The following is a 16732-nucleotide window of genomic DNA, read 5'->3' as shown; positions in this document are numbered from 1 at the left end:
TGGGAGCAAATGTATATCAAAGCTCTTTCTTAAGAGTGGAGGCTTAACTGCACTTCCTTTTTATTGTTTCACTGTAACTTTTGGGGCACCTTTATCATTTATTCTAGAAGTTTGTGGCTTCCTCAAAGCATATTTTGAAAGCCCATAGGGAGGTACAAGTAGAAGGGGGATGTTTATCTTCATTTATTCATATGATTTAGATAAATAATAGGAGGCAGTTGTGTTTGGTCCTGATTAGGACCAAACTTGGTAAAATGTTACACATTCCAAATTTATGCAATCCCTCTTGTAGAATCTCTGCATAGAAAATGCCTGCATTGCTGCTCATGACAAGAGAGGAAGATTTGGTACCTTGTTTGCTATGGACAAGCTGCTAAGTCCCCCTATGGGAACTGTTATGGATATACTCAAAGCAGATGATCGCTTCAGGTAATAGTTTTCCTTCTTCTTCTTATTTTACAAGCAGTAGAGTAGGAAAAACAGTTTTGCTTCTGTAAGGATTGTTTGGAGAAGCTAATTGTTTCTATTTACAACATACAAGTATATATATGTATATACAAACATAAAGCTTAGGTTTTAAATATAGTCTTCGACTTACAACAGTCAATTTAGTGATCATTCAAAATTACAACGGCACTGAAAAAAGTGACTTATGACTGTTTTTCACACTTACGACCATTACAGCATTCCTATGGTCACATGATCAAAACTCAGAAGCTTGGCAACTAACTCATGACGGTTGCAGAGTCCCGGGGTCATGTGATCACTTTTTGCAACCTTCAGACAAGCAAAGTCAATGGGGAAGCCTGATTCATTTAATACCATATAACTAACTTAACAACTGCAATGATTCACTTAACAAATATGGCAAGAAAGATCATAAAATGGGGCAAAATTCACTTAACAAATGACTCACTTAGCAACAGAAACTTTGGGATCAATTATGATTGTAAGGTGAGAACTACCTGTATGTATTTCTCTTATATATTAAAAAAAATAAGCAGGAAACAGAAGTTATTTTTAACTATATCAGATTACTGGCTCATCTGATTCATTATTGTCCCTATTGACTGGTAGTGACACTCCAAAGTTTCTGAGAGGAATCTGCTTCACCTCTTCTAATGCGCCTAATGCAATCCTAAATGACATTTGTTGTGTTAAAATATTGGCACACACTTACAGCCAAAAGTTGTCGTCCTTCTCTATTTGCAGAAAGATAACTGTAAGCTTACCAAACCTGTTGCTATCTGTTAAACCTTCTGTACAAGCTGTGTCCTATGACAGAAAAAGAGAACAGGATATCTGTGTACAGTTGCTACATCTTCCTATGCCCCACCTCTTCAAACTGATTAACATAAAGAAGCTTTGACCCTTGGGTTAGCTTTCACAAGTGGGTGTGTGAGTGAGTGTGTATGCGTGAGCATGCATGCAAGCCGGGGGGTGGGGAACAGCTGGATGGAAATATGAAACATAAAATAGGTAAGTATGGTCATGTTCATATTGAGATGTGAATTTTTCATTAAAAATAAAATAAAATGAAAAACGGAGAAAATTGAATAATGGAATTATTAGGTATGTTTAATTGATATGGTGGTAGGCATTTGGAGAGAGTAAGGTTGAAAATATATATTGAAGAATTATGAATTAATATGAATATAATGCAATGAGAGATGTATGATATATTGATGCCACACTGTTAATGTATTGTTGTTATATGTAGATTGAAATAAAAAAAAATGGAAAAAAATATGAAATATACAATAACTCCCCCTTCCCTTTCTCCCTATTGTGCTATCAGCTGTTCATAGACCTATACTAAAGGAAGATCTATAGAAGTTGGGTCTCTTAGAGGTTGCTTTTTTGCTTGCTTTTTAAAATACATTTGGTGGTTTTACAGATTTACATTCAGCCTTAAAAAAAAACTATTTTCACAGAGTTTAGACAGGAAGTTAACCACTGACATCTTTACAAGCGGTCAAGAAGTCAAGATAGTGGTCACAACCACACAATCTAAACAAATCATTTTTTTATGTACATCAACATGCATAAAAAAAAAGACAGGCCTTTGATATTGGAGTCACAACTGCCATGTTATTATTATTATTTTTTGAAACCTCACACAGGCTTCCCTGAAGTTAACCAAGAACGTTCATTGAATCCTTTTTGGATCTCAGACATCTTGAGCAAATTTGCCAGATAGGCCACTAAGATGCTTTTGTTCTAATGAAAGCAGTTTGTGAACTGCAAAGATAAAAGTCTCTGTACACCAGGCTTCTCAAAAAATTAAACAACCAATCTGCCGGGAAGTCTTAGCTTAAAAATCATTGCTAATTTTCCTTAATCACTTTGCTCCAGTTCAACAATTTATTATAGGTATGTGAATTCTGAAACGAACGAATAAGTCACTTGCTCAGGAACTTCATGTAAAGATTGGGGCTACTGCATTGTAGCTGTGATATTTTATACTGCCTTTGGAAACTTGTAATTCTTAACCAAGGATTTCTGTTCATTTGTGATTTTTTTTACAGTACCCTGGTGGCTGCCATCCAATCTGCAGGCCTAACTGAAACACTGAATAGGCCAAGATCCTTCACAGTGTTTGCACCGACAAATGAAGCTTTTCAAGCCATGCCTCAGAGGGAGCTAAACAGACTTATGGGTAACTTCCCAAGTTCTTATTGATCAATTATATTTATACTACTTATTCTCAGCCTTCCAGTAAACTTCCAATATTTTATTTTGTTTCAGCCTCAAAAATACACAGCTTCCCTTTGATATACTAGTGAAAAAATAGTGTACAGAAATATTATTAGACTAAAACATAGACTGATGCTTTTACAAATTGGTACTCTATTAGCCTTTGTTACATTAGTATTTATTTAAATTTATAATATCTTATGTATTTTTCCATTTTCTCACAAGAAAGAAGTGCACTTTTACTAACTCCACTAAAATAATGACCCAGAAAACTTATATTTTTACCATTACTCACGAATATATGTAGTAAGATTTTCCTGCAACCGATCCACATCCATTAATAGAACTGATTCACCCACTGAAGCATAGACTATACATGCACAGCTGATTGTGAAGTCATCCAAAATTCCAGTCACAATCCAGATATTTTCCAGCAATAATAATATGGTCAAAAATGTGTAGGTTCAATATAGTAATATCATACACATTAGCTGAAATGGTCACTTGAAAATAATCAATATGAAGCCATATTAGGACAGGAGACATGAATATTTCAGTCATCTTTTCTCCAAGTAATGAAGCATTCAGGCTTGTGCAGAGAATATTTAATTATGGGTTTGAAATAATATGAATTTATATTTTATTTATTGAAACTAGTTTGGAGACATTGTAATAAAGCAGATATCAACATATGAGCGCTGACTATCCTTTGTAAGTTCCTAGAGCAGCATTCTGCACATTTGTTCTATTGTTTAGAAATACTTTGTAATTGATTTGTAGCTACTATAAGCAGTTGAGATGCTGAAAAATCCCAGGATCAGTCAAAATGTTCTTATGCTTTATAAGCAAATGTTTAGCTTACTCTTTCTGAAAGTGATCAGTCATAGGTAGGAAAATACAGAATACAAATAGAAAGTGGAGAGCAAAGTTCTGTGAAACAAGCTGATCCATAGAATGACAGATTTCTGACTGTCCATGTGATAGTTAGAGTGGAGTTGGGGCCCCTGGATTTGACTGACTGGCTGTATCAAAAATCTGATAAACATGTTAGCAATTTGAATGTGATATAGATGGTATTGTAAAATACCTGCCTCTTATTGTTTCTGTATCTAAAGATCTCAACATTTTATCTTTAGGAAAGCTAAACCATCATTATCCTCAAATTCACAATGCCCAGATAATTCAATAATTATACATTAGATAATTCAATCATTAGTTCTGAGCCCAACATTTTCCCAGAGATCAAAGATAAATACTGCTCTTTCATGCTAAATATATTGTAGTTCCATGTCTACCAGTCTTTGGGCCAGGGGGAATGAATTATCTATTTTTTAGACTTCCATTTGAGATTCAGTTTTGCCCTTAAAAAATATAGAATAGTGTTTGCTCTCAATCTTCCAGCTATTTTTGGCCACATTTAGAAACTTTTGCCAAAAAGCAATTTTATACACCAGATGTAAGGATTCAGTGTCAGTATGTACTGCCATTCTCGTTTATTTAAAAATATGCAAGGAACAGGAAGAGCAGCTAATTATGTCAATGGGACAGAAAAAAAATGGCAAAGCAGGTTTACGCCAAACTAGCATTTGACCTAAAAAGAGAGGACAGTTTGGCCTCTTGTATAGAATTCCCAAAATTCAAGTCTTTTTTTTGCACTTTTTGCACCTAACATGAATAAATGTGTTTCTTTCTGTTTGGGGCACTGTATCCCTCCTGCTGTTGCCCAAAGTGCTCCAGCTGCAGAGTGTGAAACAGTTTATTAGGTCGAAGGAATTGCTATGATTGTCTAGGGGAATCTTGATAGAAATACTAGACGGGAAACAGCTGCTTGGTTTAATGTAAAGGGAACACTTTTGATACTTTGCTTATGAACACTGCCAATATGATATTTTGTTTTGTTTTTTAATTACCACGAAATATGGGAAATAAGCTATAAACCTGAAATATGATTGGTCTCCTCCTACCTTTCCTTCCTGTCCTAGGTAATGCAAAAGAACTTGCCAACATCCTTAAGTACCACATTGGGGATGAAATTTTAGTGAGCGGAGCAGTTGGTGCTGTTGTAAGAATCAAGTCTCTGCAGGGTGATAAACTGGAAGTCAGCTCTGTAAGTTTATGATGTTGCCCTCCCTTTTTTAAAAAAAGATATTTTTTTATTGTAGCTCAATCTGTCGGAATGCAGTTTAAAGAACAGCTACTAAATTTATATCACCTTTAATTTTTTTTTTTAAAGGCCACTAGGATTTAGCAGACTGGAGGTTGCCAGATGGAGCCTTAGGAAGTAAAACTATTAAAGTCTAATGTTAGGGGAAAATCTGTTTTTTTTCCCAGTGGACATTGTCTTTATTATTCAAGATTAGCATTCATTTACCCTTCCACGGTTTTCATTCTTTCTGCCATGTAGTCTCAAAGCAAGACCTGCTGGTTGGTTGGGAATGACAACTATTTTTTATATTGCACTGATTATATAAGGTTTAGAAAAAAAAATTATTTGTATGTTACGGAGGATGGAACTAAAATAAGACTCTCCCACACATAGTTCCAGATAAGTGAGTTTTAGTGATACTAATGCAAAGATGTTAAGCAGCTCTGCACTTTTAAATGTTTTTTGTAAATTCTGTGTTTGAGAAAGAGTAGTTCAGCAATAAAAACCTTTAATTAGTTTATTGGCCTAGCCAAAGACAGAGGCTTGAAAATCAGAATCTGCCTTACAGAGAAAGACCAATGAGTTATAAGTAGCATTTACCACAGCCCAATCAAGGTTTGTGTGTGTATGGGTGTGTGTGTGTGCATGCACACTATATAAACACTAATTTACTCCATTTCTCAGTTTGGGCTAGGGCTTCAGAATGGGTTTATAATGGTGTGGCAAAGCAGAACTTTTCTTGAGACAATATTATTACTGTGTTTTACCTTACCTTTCCCATTAAAGCTCAAGGCAAGATCAGTGATATTTTTCCTCTCATTTTCTTAAGTTGGGCTAAGAGACTGTGACTGAAAGGTTTTTACTGTTCTCTGACTTTTTGGTTGTTTCCTTCCAGACATTTCATTACCCAAACGAGGTAACATCACTTATAGGTAAGATTGGGTAATGAAACATCTGCTAGAAAACAATGAAGCTCAGAGAACACCAAGGAGCCCTCATTTCAACCCCTGAGCTACAAATATTCTCCTCTATTGATAGATCGTGATTGGCCTAGAATCACCCAGAGAGCTCTGTCACTGAGTGCCTACTTCCGGCCAAGCTTCCACAACCCCACCCAGCATTTGTGCAAAGAAAAACATGTATATAACTGACCCTGTACTTCTTTGAAACATCGCCTGCTCCAGCTTTTATTTGTGAGAACAAAATATCCGAAACCAGTCAATAGCAGAAGCAACCTTAATTTAAAAAAAAAAACACCCCTGCCTATATGAATATTACAATCTACTTATATATTAGATTTTTGCAAATTAGTTTATGTTCTGTCATCTCATTTCTTCATATGCTTTGACAATTTATCTCTACCTTTTCTACTTCAGAGAAACCACGTAATAAACATCAACAGGATTCCTGTTGCCGAAGCTGATATTATGGCCACCAATGGTGTGATTTATGCAGTCAATAGTATCTTACAACCCCCAGGTAGGTCAGCTTGAGTTCAAGCAGAACACATTTTGCCCTAGATTTGCTTCTCTTTCCTAAGTAGTTAAAGGCACGCTATTATTATAAACACCAGTACATTCCTATGTAGAAAGGAAGTTCATTTCCTGCGCAGAAGGAAACAAGCAGGTGTTCCTCCTCTTTAATTAACGCATCTGTTTTTTTAAAAAAGGCATGCAAACAAAGCATATACATTTTAAAGTGTGTGCTGGCTTTCTCAGAGCAAAATAATAAATAATTCTTGGTGCTTTGGGAGGAAAAAGGGAAAGCTGGGTTCACAAAATATGGTGAATCATTTCCTTTGACAACAATTGTACATTCTTCCATAGATGCGCAGAGGTATTCTCCAGGTCAGTATTGGATGGAGATGCCTCTTGTTTTGGTATTGGTCGCTGTAGAGCAGGAGTGTCAAATTCGATTTCATTGAGGGCCATATCAGGGTTGTGTTTGACCTCGGGGGGTGGGTCTGTCCCCTTTCCCTTTCTCCTTTCCTGTCCCTTCTTGGATGCTCAGATGCAAAAGGGGAAACATTTCTCCTTTTGTTTTTGTTTTCTTTAGTTTGGCTAGCCCTCTGCAAGCAAAAACGGAGCCTAGGAGGCCGTGTGTGGCCCTCCCGTGCTCTGTTTTCACTGGCAGAGGCACCACAGGCTGGTCCTTTGCAGTTTCCAGGGTGACCCCATGGGCCAGATCTAAGCACTCCACCATGGGCCTTGAGTTTGACACCCCTGCCATAGAGGCTGGATATGGTGGAATGTGGGCAGGTTCTATCTGCTTCTTGGAATCTCTTCCATGTGGATCAGAAGAACAATTCATGATAACATCCTTACACATGGAAATCTGTCTCTGCTGTCACACATTGGGTGCTAAGGTTGAGACTAGTACGAGGCTTTCAAATGTAAGCTCCTGAGCCTGGAATCCCACGCAGGAGTTGCTCGGAAACTACATCCATCGTTCTTCAAAAAGGACAATCAAGCTTGGGGAACCCTTTCTTAACCCCAATTCACTGCAAAACAACAGCTGAAGAGGTCTCTAAAACTGTTTGATCACAGGGTGCATACAAAAGTTTACAAGCAAGTGATTTGCTCAAGTTGGTTTCATACATTATCTGCACCCATTCCTGCAGCCTTATTTGAAACAAACACTCTTGCCAGACAGAAATTAGTTGATTAGAAAAAGAAAGAGTAACCTTTCCTTTGATCAGGCACTTTTACTGGGAATCACACAAAGCCATTCCATGCAGCTTATCGGCGATCCTCCTCTCTCCCAAAGCACTTTTGTATACTTTATCTGTTTTCAGAATGGCCTTTAGCAAACTCATTCTTGAAAACTCTCTGCTTGGCTTGTTAGCTTATTCCATATGGATTCTAATGTGGCTTTAGTTATGTACCTCTGCTGATTTGTGGGTCCTGTACATGTTTGATGGAGAAGAGGAGCAACAAAAAGATCAGGGGTTAACTTGTAAAAAAATATTATTTGCTATTCAAACTCTAATGTTACTCTTATCTACTTTGTGACAATCCCTTTTCCTGCCCTCAAAACTGCCAGCACCTTTTGATACTCCTTCAAGCTGGAGGTTACAGCTGCAAACCTTTCATTTGGTTGAAAAAAATAGATTAAAAAACCCAAATTCTTGAACAGAGTGATCATATTTATGTTCACTAATGAAAATCAACTCTACAATATTGGGAATTACAACTTTCTGCAGCCAAGAGGCTGACACTAAAGGAATTGTAGCTTCCTCTGAAGGATAGGCATCGGGTTAGGAAATAGTTATCTGCCTTTTCTATCTGTCCCAAATCAGCAGGATACATCTGGATAAGACTTCCAGCTGAAACCTTGGGAACAAATTGTTATTATGGTAGGCCTTGCTGAGTGGACCAGTGACTGATTCAGAAACACTGTTAAAAAACGGACATCAGGGTGCAGCTATTATGTAATCTGTGTGGACTATTTAGGTGTTTCCTAATCTGGACAGGGTACTGATCCAGAATACTATTGAATTTTTTTTTGCCAGGTTTCCATTAATTTTATTGTAAAAATATGTATTGGTCAACACTGCACATTGCATAAATTCCAAAGAAAAATATTATAATAAAATAATAAAATACAATAAAATAAAGAGTTCTGATTTGTGAATTAGAGAATACAGGTTTTTTTTTTTTAATATATTTGAATGTTGTCCTTTCAGCTTCTAAGCATAATGAAAGAAGCGATGATCCTGCAGATCCTTCTCTGGAAATCTTCAAGCATGCTTCTGCATTATCCAAGGTATATATAATGCTTAAATCATTATATATTTTTCTAAAATTGTCATTTGATTTACAGTTATTTGATCAAGGCATTTTTTCCCCGATAAAACCAATAAATGCAATTCCCTCATTTGTGTGTCCACACATACACCCTCACACTCACAAACACATGCATTGTGAGAGAATCAGAAAGAGTTGTGCAAAATCCAGATTCAGTTTTAATCTTTCTGCATACAAAAAACTAGGCTGGAAAGTATTTCCTGAACAGGCTCAACATATATAATTATAATTAGATTATTTATTCAGATCCCACCTTTATTATTTTTCTTCAACATACCTAAATGATCCTTTCTCCTTTTGATTGCCCCACAAAAACAAACCTGTGAGGTAGGCTGAGCTGTTGGAGAGTAACTGGCCCAAAGACATCCAGTCAACTTTCATGTTTAAGAAATATCCTGGTGCCTATCTGCTTTAGTCTTTATCTACAATCTCAGTCTTAAACTTGTAAGTGAACTGGCTTCCTTAGATCAGAAGGTCATTGTAGCCATTGACAAAACCATCCAGCCTATTTGTCTCTTGCTAGATTTATATCTCACTTTTCATAGGCTAATGCTTTCTCCTTCTGTCTTCCCTGTGACAACCCCGAGATATGAATTGGCCTGCTTTCCAACATTGGAGTGTTGAGGCTGAGGAAGGAGTTTTGCTGAGTAGAGCCATTGTAGTGTCCAAGTATTTCCTGGGCAATCAGATTTACTGGGTCACTTCCTGCCCACCAGAAGTCAGTTAAGCCAAATTATTTCAGAGAGCTTTGTTTGTTGAAGAAAATTACAGGAACTGGTTTTAGAGATAGCCTGTAATCCTTTTAATTACTTTATTATATACTGATTACTAACTGTGCCATGGATGTTTTACATTACTACGCTTCTGAGAATTGCTGGATTGTAGCAGGCTAACATTTCAATTAAATATTTTCCAACCTTACTTGCAAGGGCTACGTAGCCTGTAATCCAAAATATCCCCCTGGATGCTCTGTTCTTCTGCAAGAATTCTTTTCTAATGGAAGCTTTGTGTAGCCCAGAGCGTCTCTGAAAGTTTTCCTAACAGTCTGAAATTGTTTTGAGTTAAGAGGACAGCAAGAAATGATGTCTTTGAAAGGCACACAGATACTGCCTGACTTTCTCTGGGTTTGGACCTCTATTTGCTCAATGATGTTTTTCCCTTTTGTTCCTGACAGATTTCGCTAAGGGATGCTCGGCTCGGTATGTGACATATTTTGCCTTCTTTAATAATATGAAATAAGATTATGGACTTTCTTCTTGGATATACAAGTGCAAGCATCCTCAGGGGAATGGAAAACAAAACCTATGTTTCTGAAGTGACAACAAAACAAAAAACTTATGGCTAAAATGCGGTCTGTGTCACAATACCTCAACACATATTTTTCATTTAAAAAAATAATAATCAGAGTTTATACAACAATAATTTGTACAACAATGCTTATAGCTATTAACTGTGCAGCCGGATGGAAATCTAAGAAATGACTGGACTGGGTTTTAGCTCACAAGACTCCCTGAGAAACACTGGGCCAAGAAGTTGCCATCTCTGTAACAGCATAAATCCTTTTGTATACAACACCAGAGCATTTACTGAACCTGCATTAGCCTTAAATTGAGATGTGCAATAATTTCCGAGACATATTGGCACATGGCAGTCCAAAATTCAGCTGTATTTATAAATAGTGTACATATGTAGGAAGGAAGGGGCATTGATTGAGATGATTTTATATTTCAACTTGTAAGTTGATGGAAGATAATGAATGGATGCCTAAGCAAAATAATAACTCTATCAGAGCTGAATGGTCTCAAATTCATGTGCTAGGAAGCCTAAGTAGGACTGTGTTATTTTATCCAATTTATGTTCTTGTCAGAGGCATTATTTTGCATGAAAGGGCCGTGATGGCGCAGTGGTTAAAATGAAGTACTGCAGGCTACTTCTGCTTACTGCCGACTCAGTCTTCCATTCTTCTGAGGTCAGTAAGTTGAGGACCCAACTGATGGGTGGAGGCAATATGCTGACTCTATAAATGGCTTAGAGAGGGCTGTAAAGCACAGTGAAGTGGTATATAAGTCTAAGTGGTATTGCTATTGCTATTTACCTGGTCATTGTGAAGACAGAAGCTGGACTAAATTCACCTTCAGTCTGGTTCAACATGGATCTTCTTTACAGTCTTGCATAATCTTTACACACACAGGAATACATACATACTTTTACCTCTAGTGCAATCAGCAAGAAGTAATATTGTTAAGAATCTCGACATTAGCTTGTGTTGTATAATTTTGCTTTAAGGAGCCAATATACTATTAATTCTCTTTTTGTCAAATACAACTTGGCAAATATAGCCAAGGAAAGATAAGGCAAAGGCCTGTCATGATCATATCACACTGGCATAAATATCTGAGTCAACCTGCAAATGATTGTAGTGTCCCAAGACAGCAGATATAGAGTGCATTACCCAAGTTCCAAAATAGTTGTTTGTCATAATTTATAAAAATAGACTATAGACTGTAAAAATCTATAAATTAATTGTCTATATGACTTAATCGTTAGTCTTAATTTTCATTGTCATTCAGTGATGAGATTCTCCTTATCCAAAATCTTAACAAATTTGTTTCTTTCGTCTGCCAGAACCTAAGAGTAAACTTGATTTAGCAATGTATCTGAATGAAAGGGTAGAATTGTTAAATAGCAAAATGGATTATGTTATTTCAGCCTATGGCTACTACACCTTTCTTAAACTCTTATTTGAAAGAGTTTAGTAGTCTTCAGTCTGCTCAGAATTATGTTAAATCAGAAAACACAATACAACCATAAAAGCTAAGCTAATATAATGCTCTTCTTAAAGCACTCTTTTCCTTTATCTCTTTCTCTCTTACCCAAAAGTGCTTTATCAAGAGGCAACTGGACTTTCTGATTTTTTTTTTTTTGAAGACGTTTCATTTCTCATCCAAGAAGCTTCTTCAGCTCAAAAGAAAAAACCCGAAAGGCTTTTTCAGTTGCCTCTTGAAAAAGCACCTTTGGGAAAATCACGTCTTGGATGACTGAGAATCTCCATAGACACTTTCTCTCTTACACAAACACACACACAATGTCTTCCCCATGCCCACAAGGACACAGAAGATGGATTGGACAGCAGCCTTCACAGGTAGCCTCTCATCCTTGGAAATCTTTTTTCTGCTCCCCAAGTGTCAATAACAAGCTTTCAGTAAACAAATATAAGCTATATTCTTTTAGCAAAGCTTCCATTGCTCTTATCATACCTATTGACTCGATAACTTGTCCTGTAATGTTGTTTTGTTAAATGTAGATATCGCCCAGAGTCTTTTGGGATTGGGGCAAGTTATAAATACTATCAATAATTAAATAAAATAAATGTCCTATTTTGAATACTCCACTGTCTTGATGGAGGAAAAAAAATATCCCTTTCAGATGCATTTTCATAAAAGGCAACAAGAAGTTTTAGCATGTATATTATTTAGCATGTATATTATTTAGCATGTATATTATTATTAACATTGCTATTTAAAAATCTGTTTAAAAATTACCACATCAAGGAGACCAGCTCTAAACTCACTTAGAAGATTTTAAAAAAACCCATACATTTCCCCCCTCACTTGCACTCTGTAGTGAGTATAATTGATTCTGTCATTATATTTCTTCCTAATTCTGCTCCATGTCTAAACCTGATCTAAAATGTGGATCGATGAACATTCTGTTGATCACTGGACATCATTATAGCTGAATAGTTTTCCAAATAGACTGTAGACAAACTAGACTAATAGAAAGCAAATTATTGTAAACTCACAATTTTTATATGCCCCCTTAACTCTTCAAGGTAGTCCAGACAAGGAAACTCACATTATAAATACTAATACTACTTGTATTATAAGGTTATAGTAACAGAATCTTTAAGTCTGACTGTACTTCCCTCCCTGCCTTTTAAATTCCTGTTATCTGGGCTGTGGGGGTGGTTTTGTCCTTTGTAAGATCTCATTCTATCTTTAGCTTTCCTTTTCACTCAGATTTTGTTTATCAGGCTGTTGTCTAGGCTCAGGGCAATTCCTCCTGTCTCCCTCAAGGTTATCCTCATAGCCCCTTACATGCTCTTAGCAACATAGTCTACAGTTAAAGAGAATTTTAGGAGTTCTGACCCATTGCCTCTGGAGTATCAATTAGCCTGGAACAGAGACAATACCTGAATACTGATTTTAATTTTAGTGCAAATTTCTGTGAGAGATCAAATAACATGACTTGTGTTTTAAAGCTGGTTCTTCTCCCCCCACCCTTTTGTTTTATTTTCCAGCTCCTGTGTATTCCAGATTATTAGCCAGGATGAAACATTAAAGTGAACAGCAATCTACATGTCAAGCACAGTCAAGGATTCAGTTGATTTTTACTGTGGAAAGCAAAGCCTAAATTTAATCAAAACAAAACACCGCCATGTAGGTGGAATGTATGCAAAGGTGATCTTCTTTTTGAAGTGAAATAAAGAAAATAAAAGCCATATAGCCAGACACAGCCATCACTTTATAAGATTACTTTGTCCTAATAGTAGGATAATTTAGCAACTATCTATTCCAAAATTATTTAAGTCATATGAGCTTAAGCAAAGAAAAACCCCTAGTATTGTAGGGTGTACCAAGAAAGAGAACCGGGTGTCATATGCTTAGCTCACCCATTAAACAGTTTAGTCCAATGGATTCTACTTCACTGGACAAAAGTTGCCCTAGTTCTCAAAGGAACAGCTTTCCTGTATCTTCTGATGGAATTTGTTAGCTAGTGTCAGTGCCTTAGATCTTATGTATATAACCTTGCTCTCTTCCATTGAATAGGTTTCTTCCATAAATTATTTTTTTAATGATTTATTTGGACTTTAGCTGCAGTAAATGAAGACATTGAGCACTCTTAGTCTAAATAATTCTCAGGTTGGCTTCCATTTTGTTTGTCTATATTCTGTCTGTAGACCAAATTGCAATCCCTTAAACTATATTTTCATTTTCACTGCTAAAACAATTGCTAGAGATCAAGAGCCTAAACTATTTTTATATTCTCAAGTCCAATGGGATGGTCAATTTTTTGTAAGGTTCAAACAATAAGATTTTGCTTCTATATGGTTTTGTCAAGGAATATTTTTGGATAGAGTCAGAGAGCCTTCATGTACATTTACTGTATACTGGCAGAATCATTACTTTCTCTTTACATATTAGGAATTTTTCAATTGTAATGCTCTTTTTAAAATTGCACTCTTTTTTTTAAAAAAATATTGTAGAATAAACTTTGAGTTTAAGATTCTATCTCTATTTCTGCTTTGAGGCTCACAATCTTCACAGCCCTATAATTTGACCTTTCTCATAGGTGTCTGGAGAGGGGGGAGAGGCAAGAGGGGGAAAATGTCAGAATGTGCATTATGACATGATGATGTACAACTCATGGGTTTCGTCTTACATAACTTACACACTTTTCATAAATGTTTTGCCATTGACTGTGGCAGAGGATGCCAATGACCCTTTTTGTGCAGTTCCAAGGGATCGTTTGAATTTTCAGCTCTAGATATGTTTTTAAAAGGAAGCCTGAAACTTTGCGATGATAATCATTACCCTTTTCTTCTCAATTGCAATAACTTGGAATTTGTATATACATATTTTATGCAAAGTAAAATTGAATTTTGTCAATTGAATGTGGCTCTGTCAGTGACAATCCAAATCTGGGTTACTTTCTGCTCTCTCATAGTGTACCATCTCCAGATCTGACAAAACAACCACTCTTTTAAAAAGTGTTTAGAATTCAAAAGGTTTTTGCGATGTCATGCGAGAGGCTGTTGTCCAAAGCCACTTGGGCAAGTACAAGGTATTGCATATGTTGACATGAGCTTTCTAAAAAATGATCTATAATCTTGTACTGTATGATAACCAGAATAGAGTAGAGTAGAGTAGAGTAGAGTAGAGTAGAGTAGAGTAGAGTAGAATAGAGTAGAATTCTTTATTGGCCAAGTGTGATAGGACACACAAGGAATTTGTCTTGGTGAATATGCTCTCAGTGTACATAAAAGAAAAGATACATTCGTCAAGAGTCAAGAATCATCAGGTACAACACTTAATAAAAGTCATAGGGTACAATAAGCAATCAAATCATATTAGGAAACAGTCAATATAAATTGTTAGGATACAAGCAGCAAAATTACGGTCATACAGTCATAAGTGGGAGGAGATGGGTGAAAGGAAGGGAGGATTAATAGTAATAGTAATGCATAAAATAAAATAAAATAAAATAAAATAAGTACTTTAGCAAGAATCTATTTTAACTTCTTCCCTGTGCTTTGAAAATCTTCCATGTAATTCTTCATTCTAACCTTTTTTTAAAAAAATCATTCATTATTGATATCAGGGAATTTTAGCGCTCGATGAGCTTGGTTGTTTTGCCTGCAGACAACCAAGTAACATAATCCATGCAAGGAAAACAACCAAGCTCAGAGATCACCAAGGACTCCACAGTTCAACTCTGAGCTACATATTTTCTCCAATTAAGAACGTTGCATGATGCAAGGCATAGTTTGACCAGTGCTGTTGATTAACTTTGGTTTACACATATGGTTCTAACTTTCATCCCCTTTGTTCTTCCCACATGTGAAAATACATCCTCACATTTAAAAAAGCCATGGAGTTCTCCCTCATAAAAACCTTGAAGTAAACAATCAATCTGTAATAAAATTTGAGTTTCAACTTAAATAGATAAGGTAAAGTTTCTTTCAAGTCAGATTCAGTCTTTGGACACAGCCATGTAATTTTCTTGGCAGTGTGGTTGTGGTTGGTTGTAAGCTTCACAATTATGACAGATGATTCCAACATAAAGTTTTTTAGAAGTATGTGCTAACCCCCATGGTTTTTGAAAGAAATTGAATTTGTACTTAAGGAAGTTTTGATCCACAGAACTCATGTTTTTCTGTAGACAGAGTCAAGCAAGTGAATTTACATGTGAATACTAGAAAAATAATAGGTTGGTGCTAGGAAGAAGCTCCACATATAGGCTTCACATTCTTCATTTTGGTGTACTGATATATTTAGAATAAGGGGGAAACATCTGTGGATTCTACACTGCAGTTATTGCTTAAGTCCAAAGTTCCTGTATTTCTAATAACTGGCTGCCCTCTTTGAGGTTGATAGTGATTAGAATTCAAAGAAATCTAGAGAATTATACATTTCCTACTTTTGGGGGGGAACTTTGGAATTATAGCATGGAATAAAATTGCTGGTTTGTCAAATAATTTCATAAGCATCATAATTCTATCACAAGGAGCTCAAGGTTTCCCCTTTATATTACACTAACAACAACTTTATGAGATGAATCAAACTGAAAAATAGTAATCATGAGGGACGTATTTTCTCAAAATAAATACCAGTGGCCCCATTTTTATTTTTAGGTGTCTTGGCCCAAATTTCAGTACCTCTTCTAATACTTGACCTGAACTAGTTTTTTTAATAACCTTTTTAAGGCAATACAATTGTCTTGCTAAATGTGAATGCTGTCCTCCTGAACCTTGTTCAACCAGCCTCAGGTGCAGGTTGACATTACTTTTTCTTAACTCCATTGATAAGAGAGGAATGGATCATTTCTCAGGACAATGATTTCCTTACTTAATATAGGATGACTCATTTCTTTATTATTACAGCCCGGTGGCATACCAGTATCCGATGATATCCATTGCTTTTTCTTGATTGAAGATGACCTGGCACTATCTATATGTAAAAGTGAATCGTTCATTTTGACATGTAATTTGGGCCATGAACTAATTTCTTCTCTATCTTCTGAGAAACACTCAAATGCCTTTCTCCTCACCTGAAGTTTTAACACCAGTCAGCTTAAGCTAAAATGTATAGCAAAATTTCTTTCAAGATAAATGTAAATAGTGAACTCTACAGCTACTTCTAGATGTTTTACTTGAGTTTTCTTCCACAAAAAATAAGTGAACTAGAGACTATAATTATTCTATGTAAACCACAAAACAGATGTGCAATTAAGTAATTTAGAAAACAAACGCACAAATGGGTAAATAGACCTTTAAACACCAAAAAATGTCAGGATAGCAATA

At 36.0% G+C, this 16732-nt stretch overlaps 1 protein-coding gene across 1 annotated transcript in view; it reads left to right on the top strand.

The window, feature by feature from the left end:
* Nucleotides 1-14323, top strand: part of TGFBI (transforming growth factor beta induced) — a 41993-nt gene extending 27670 nt beyond the window's left edge. Inside the window, exons 11-17 of the mRNA XM_026696518.2 lie at nucleotides 293-429; nucleotides 2529-2659; nucleotides 4680-4804; nucleotides 6220-6322; nucleotides 8529-8608; nucleotides 9824-9848; nucleotides 12950-14323. Of these exons, the coding sequence (XP_026552303.1) occupies nucleotides 293-429; nucleotides 2529-2659; nucleotides 4680-4804; nucleotides 6220-6322; nucleotides 8529-8608; nucleotides 9824-9848; nucleotides 12950-12990 (642 nt within the window). The 3' untranslated portion in view covers nucleotides 12991-14323. The remainder of the gene's footprint in view (nucleotides 1-292; nucleotides 430-2528; nucleotides 2660-4679; nucleotides 4805-6219; nucleotides 6323-8528; nucleotides 8609-9823; nucleotides 9849-12949) is intronic.
* Nucleotides 14324-16732: the final 2409 nt, after the last annotated feature.

This window comes from Pseudonaja textilis, chromosome 2 (assembly GCF_049901715.1).
Source record: "Pseudonaja textilis isolate UNSWEBS1 chromosome 2, rPseTex1.2, whole genome shotgun sequence".
Classification (NCBI taxonomy): Eukaryota; Metazoa; Chordata; class Lepidosauria; order Squamata; family Elapidae; genus Pseudonaja; species Pseudonaja textilis.
The sequence above is the reverse complement of the archived record's forward strand: the minus strand, read 5'-3'. Positions and strand labels throughout refer to the sequence as shown.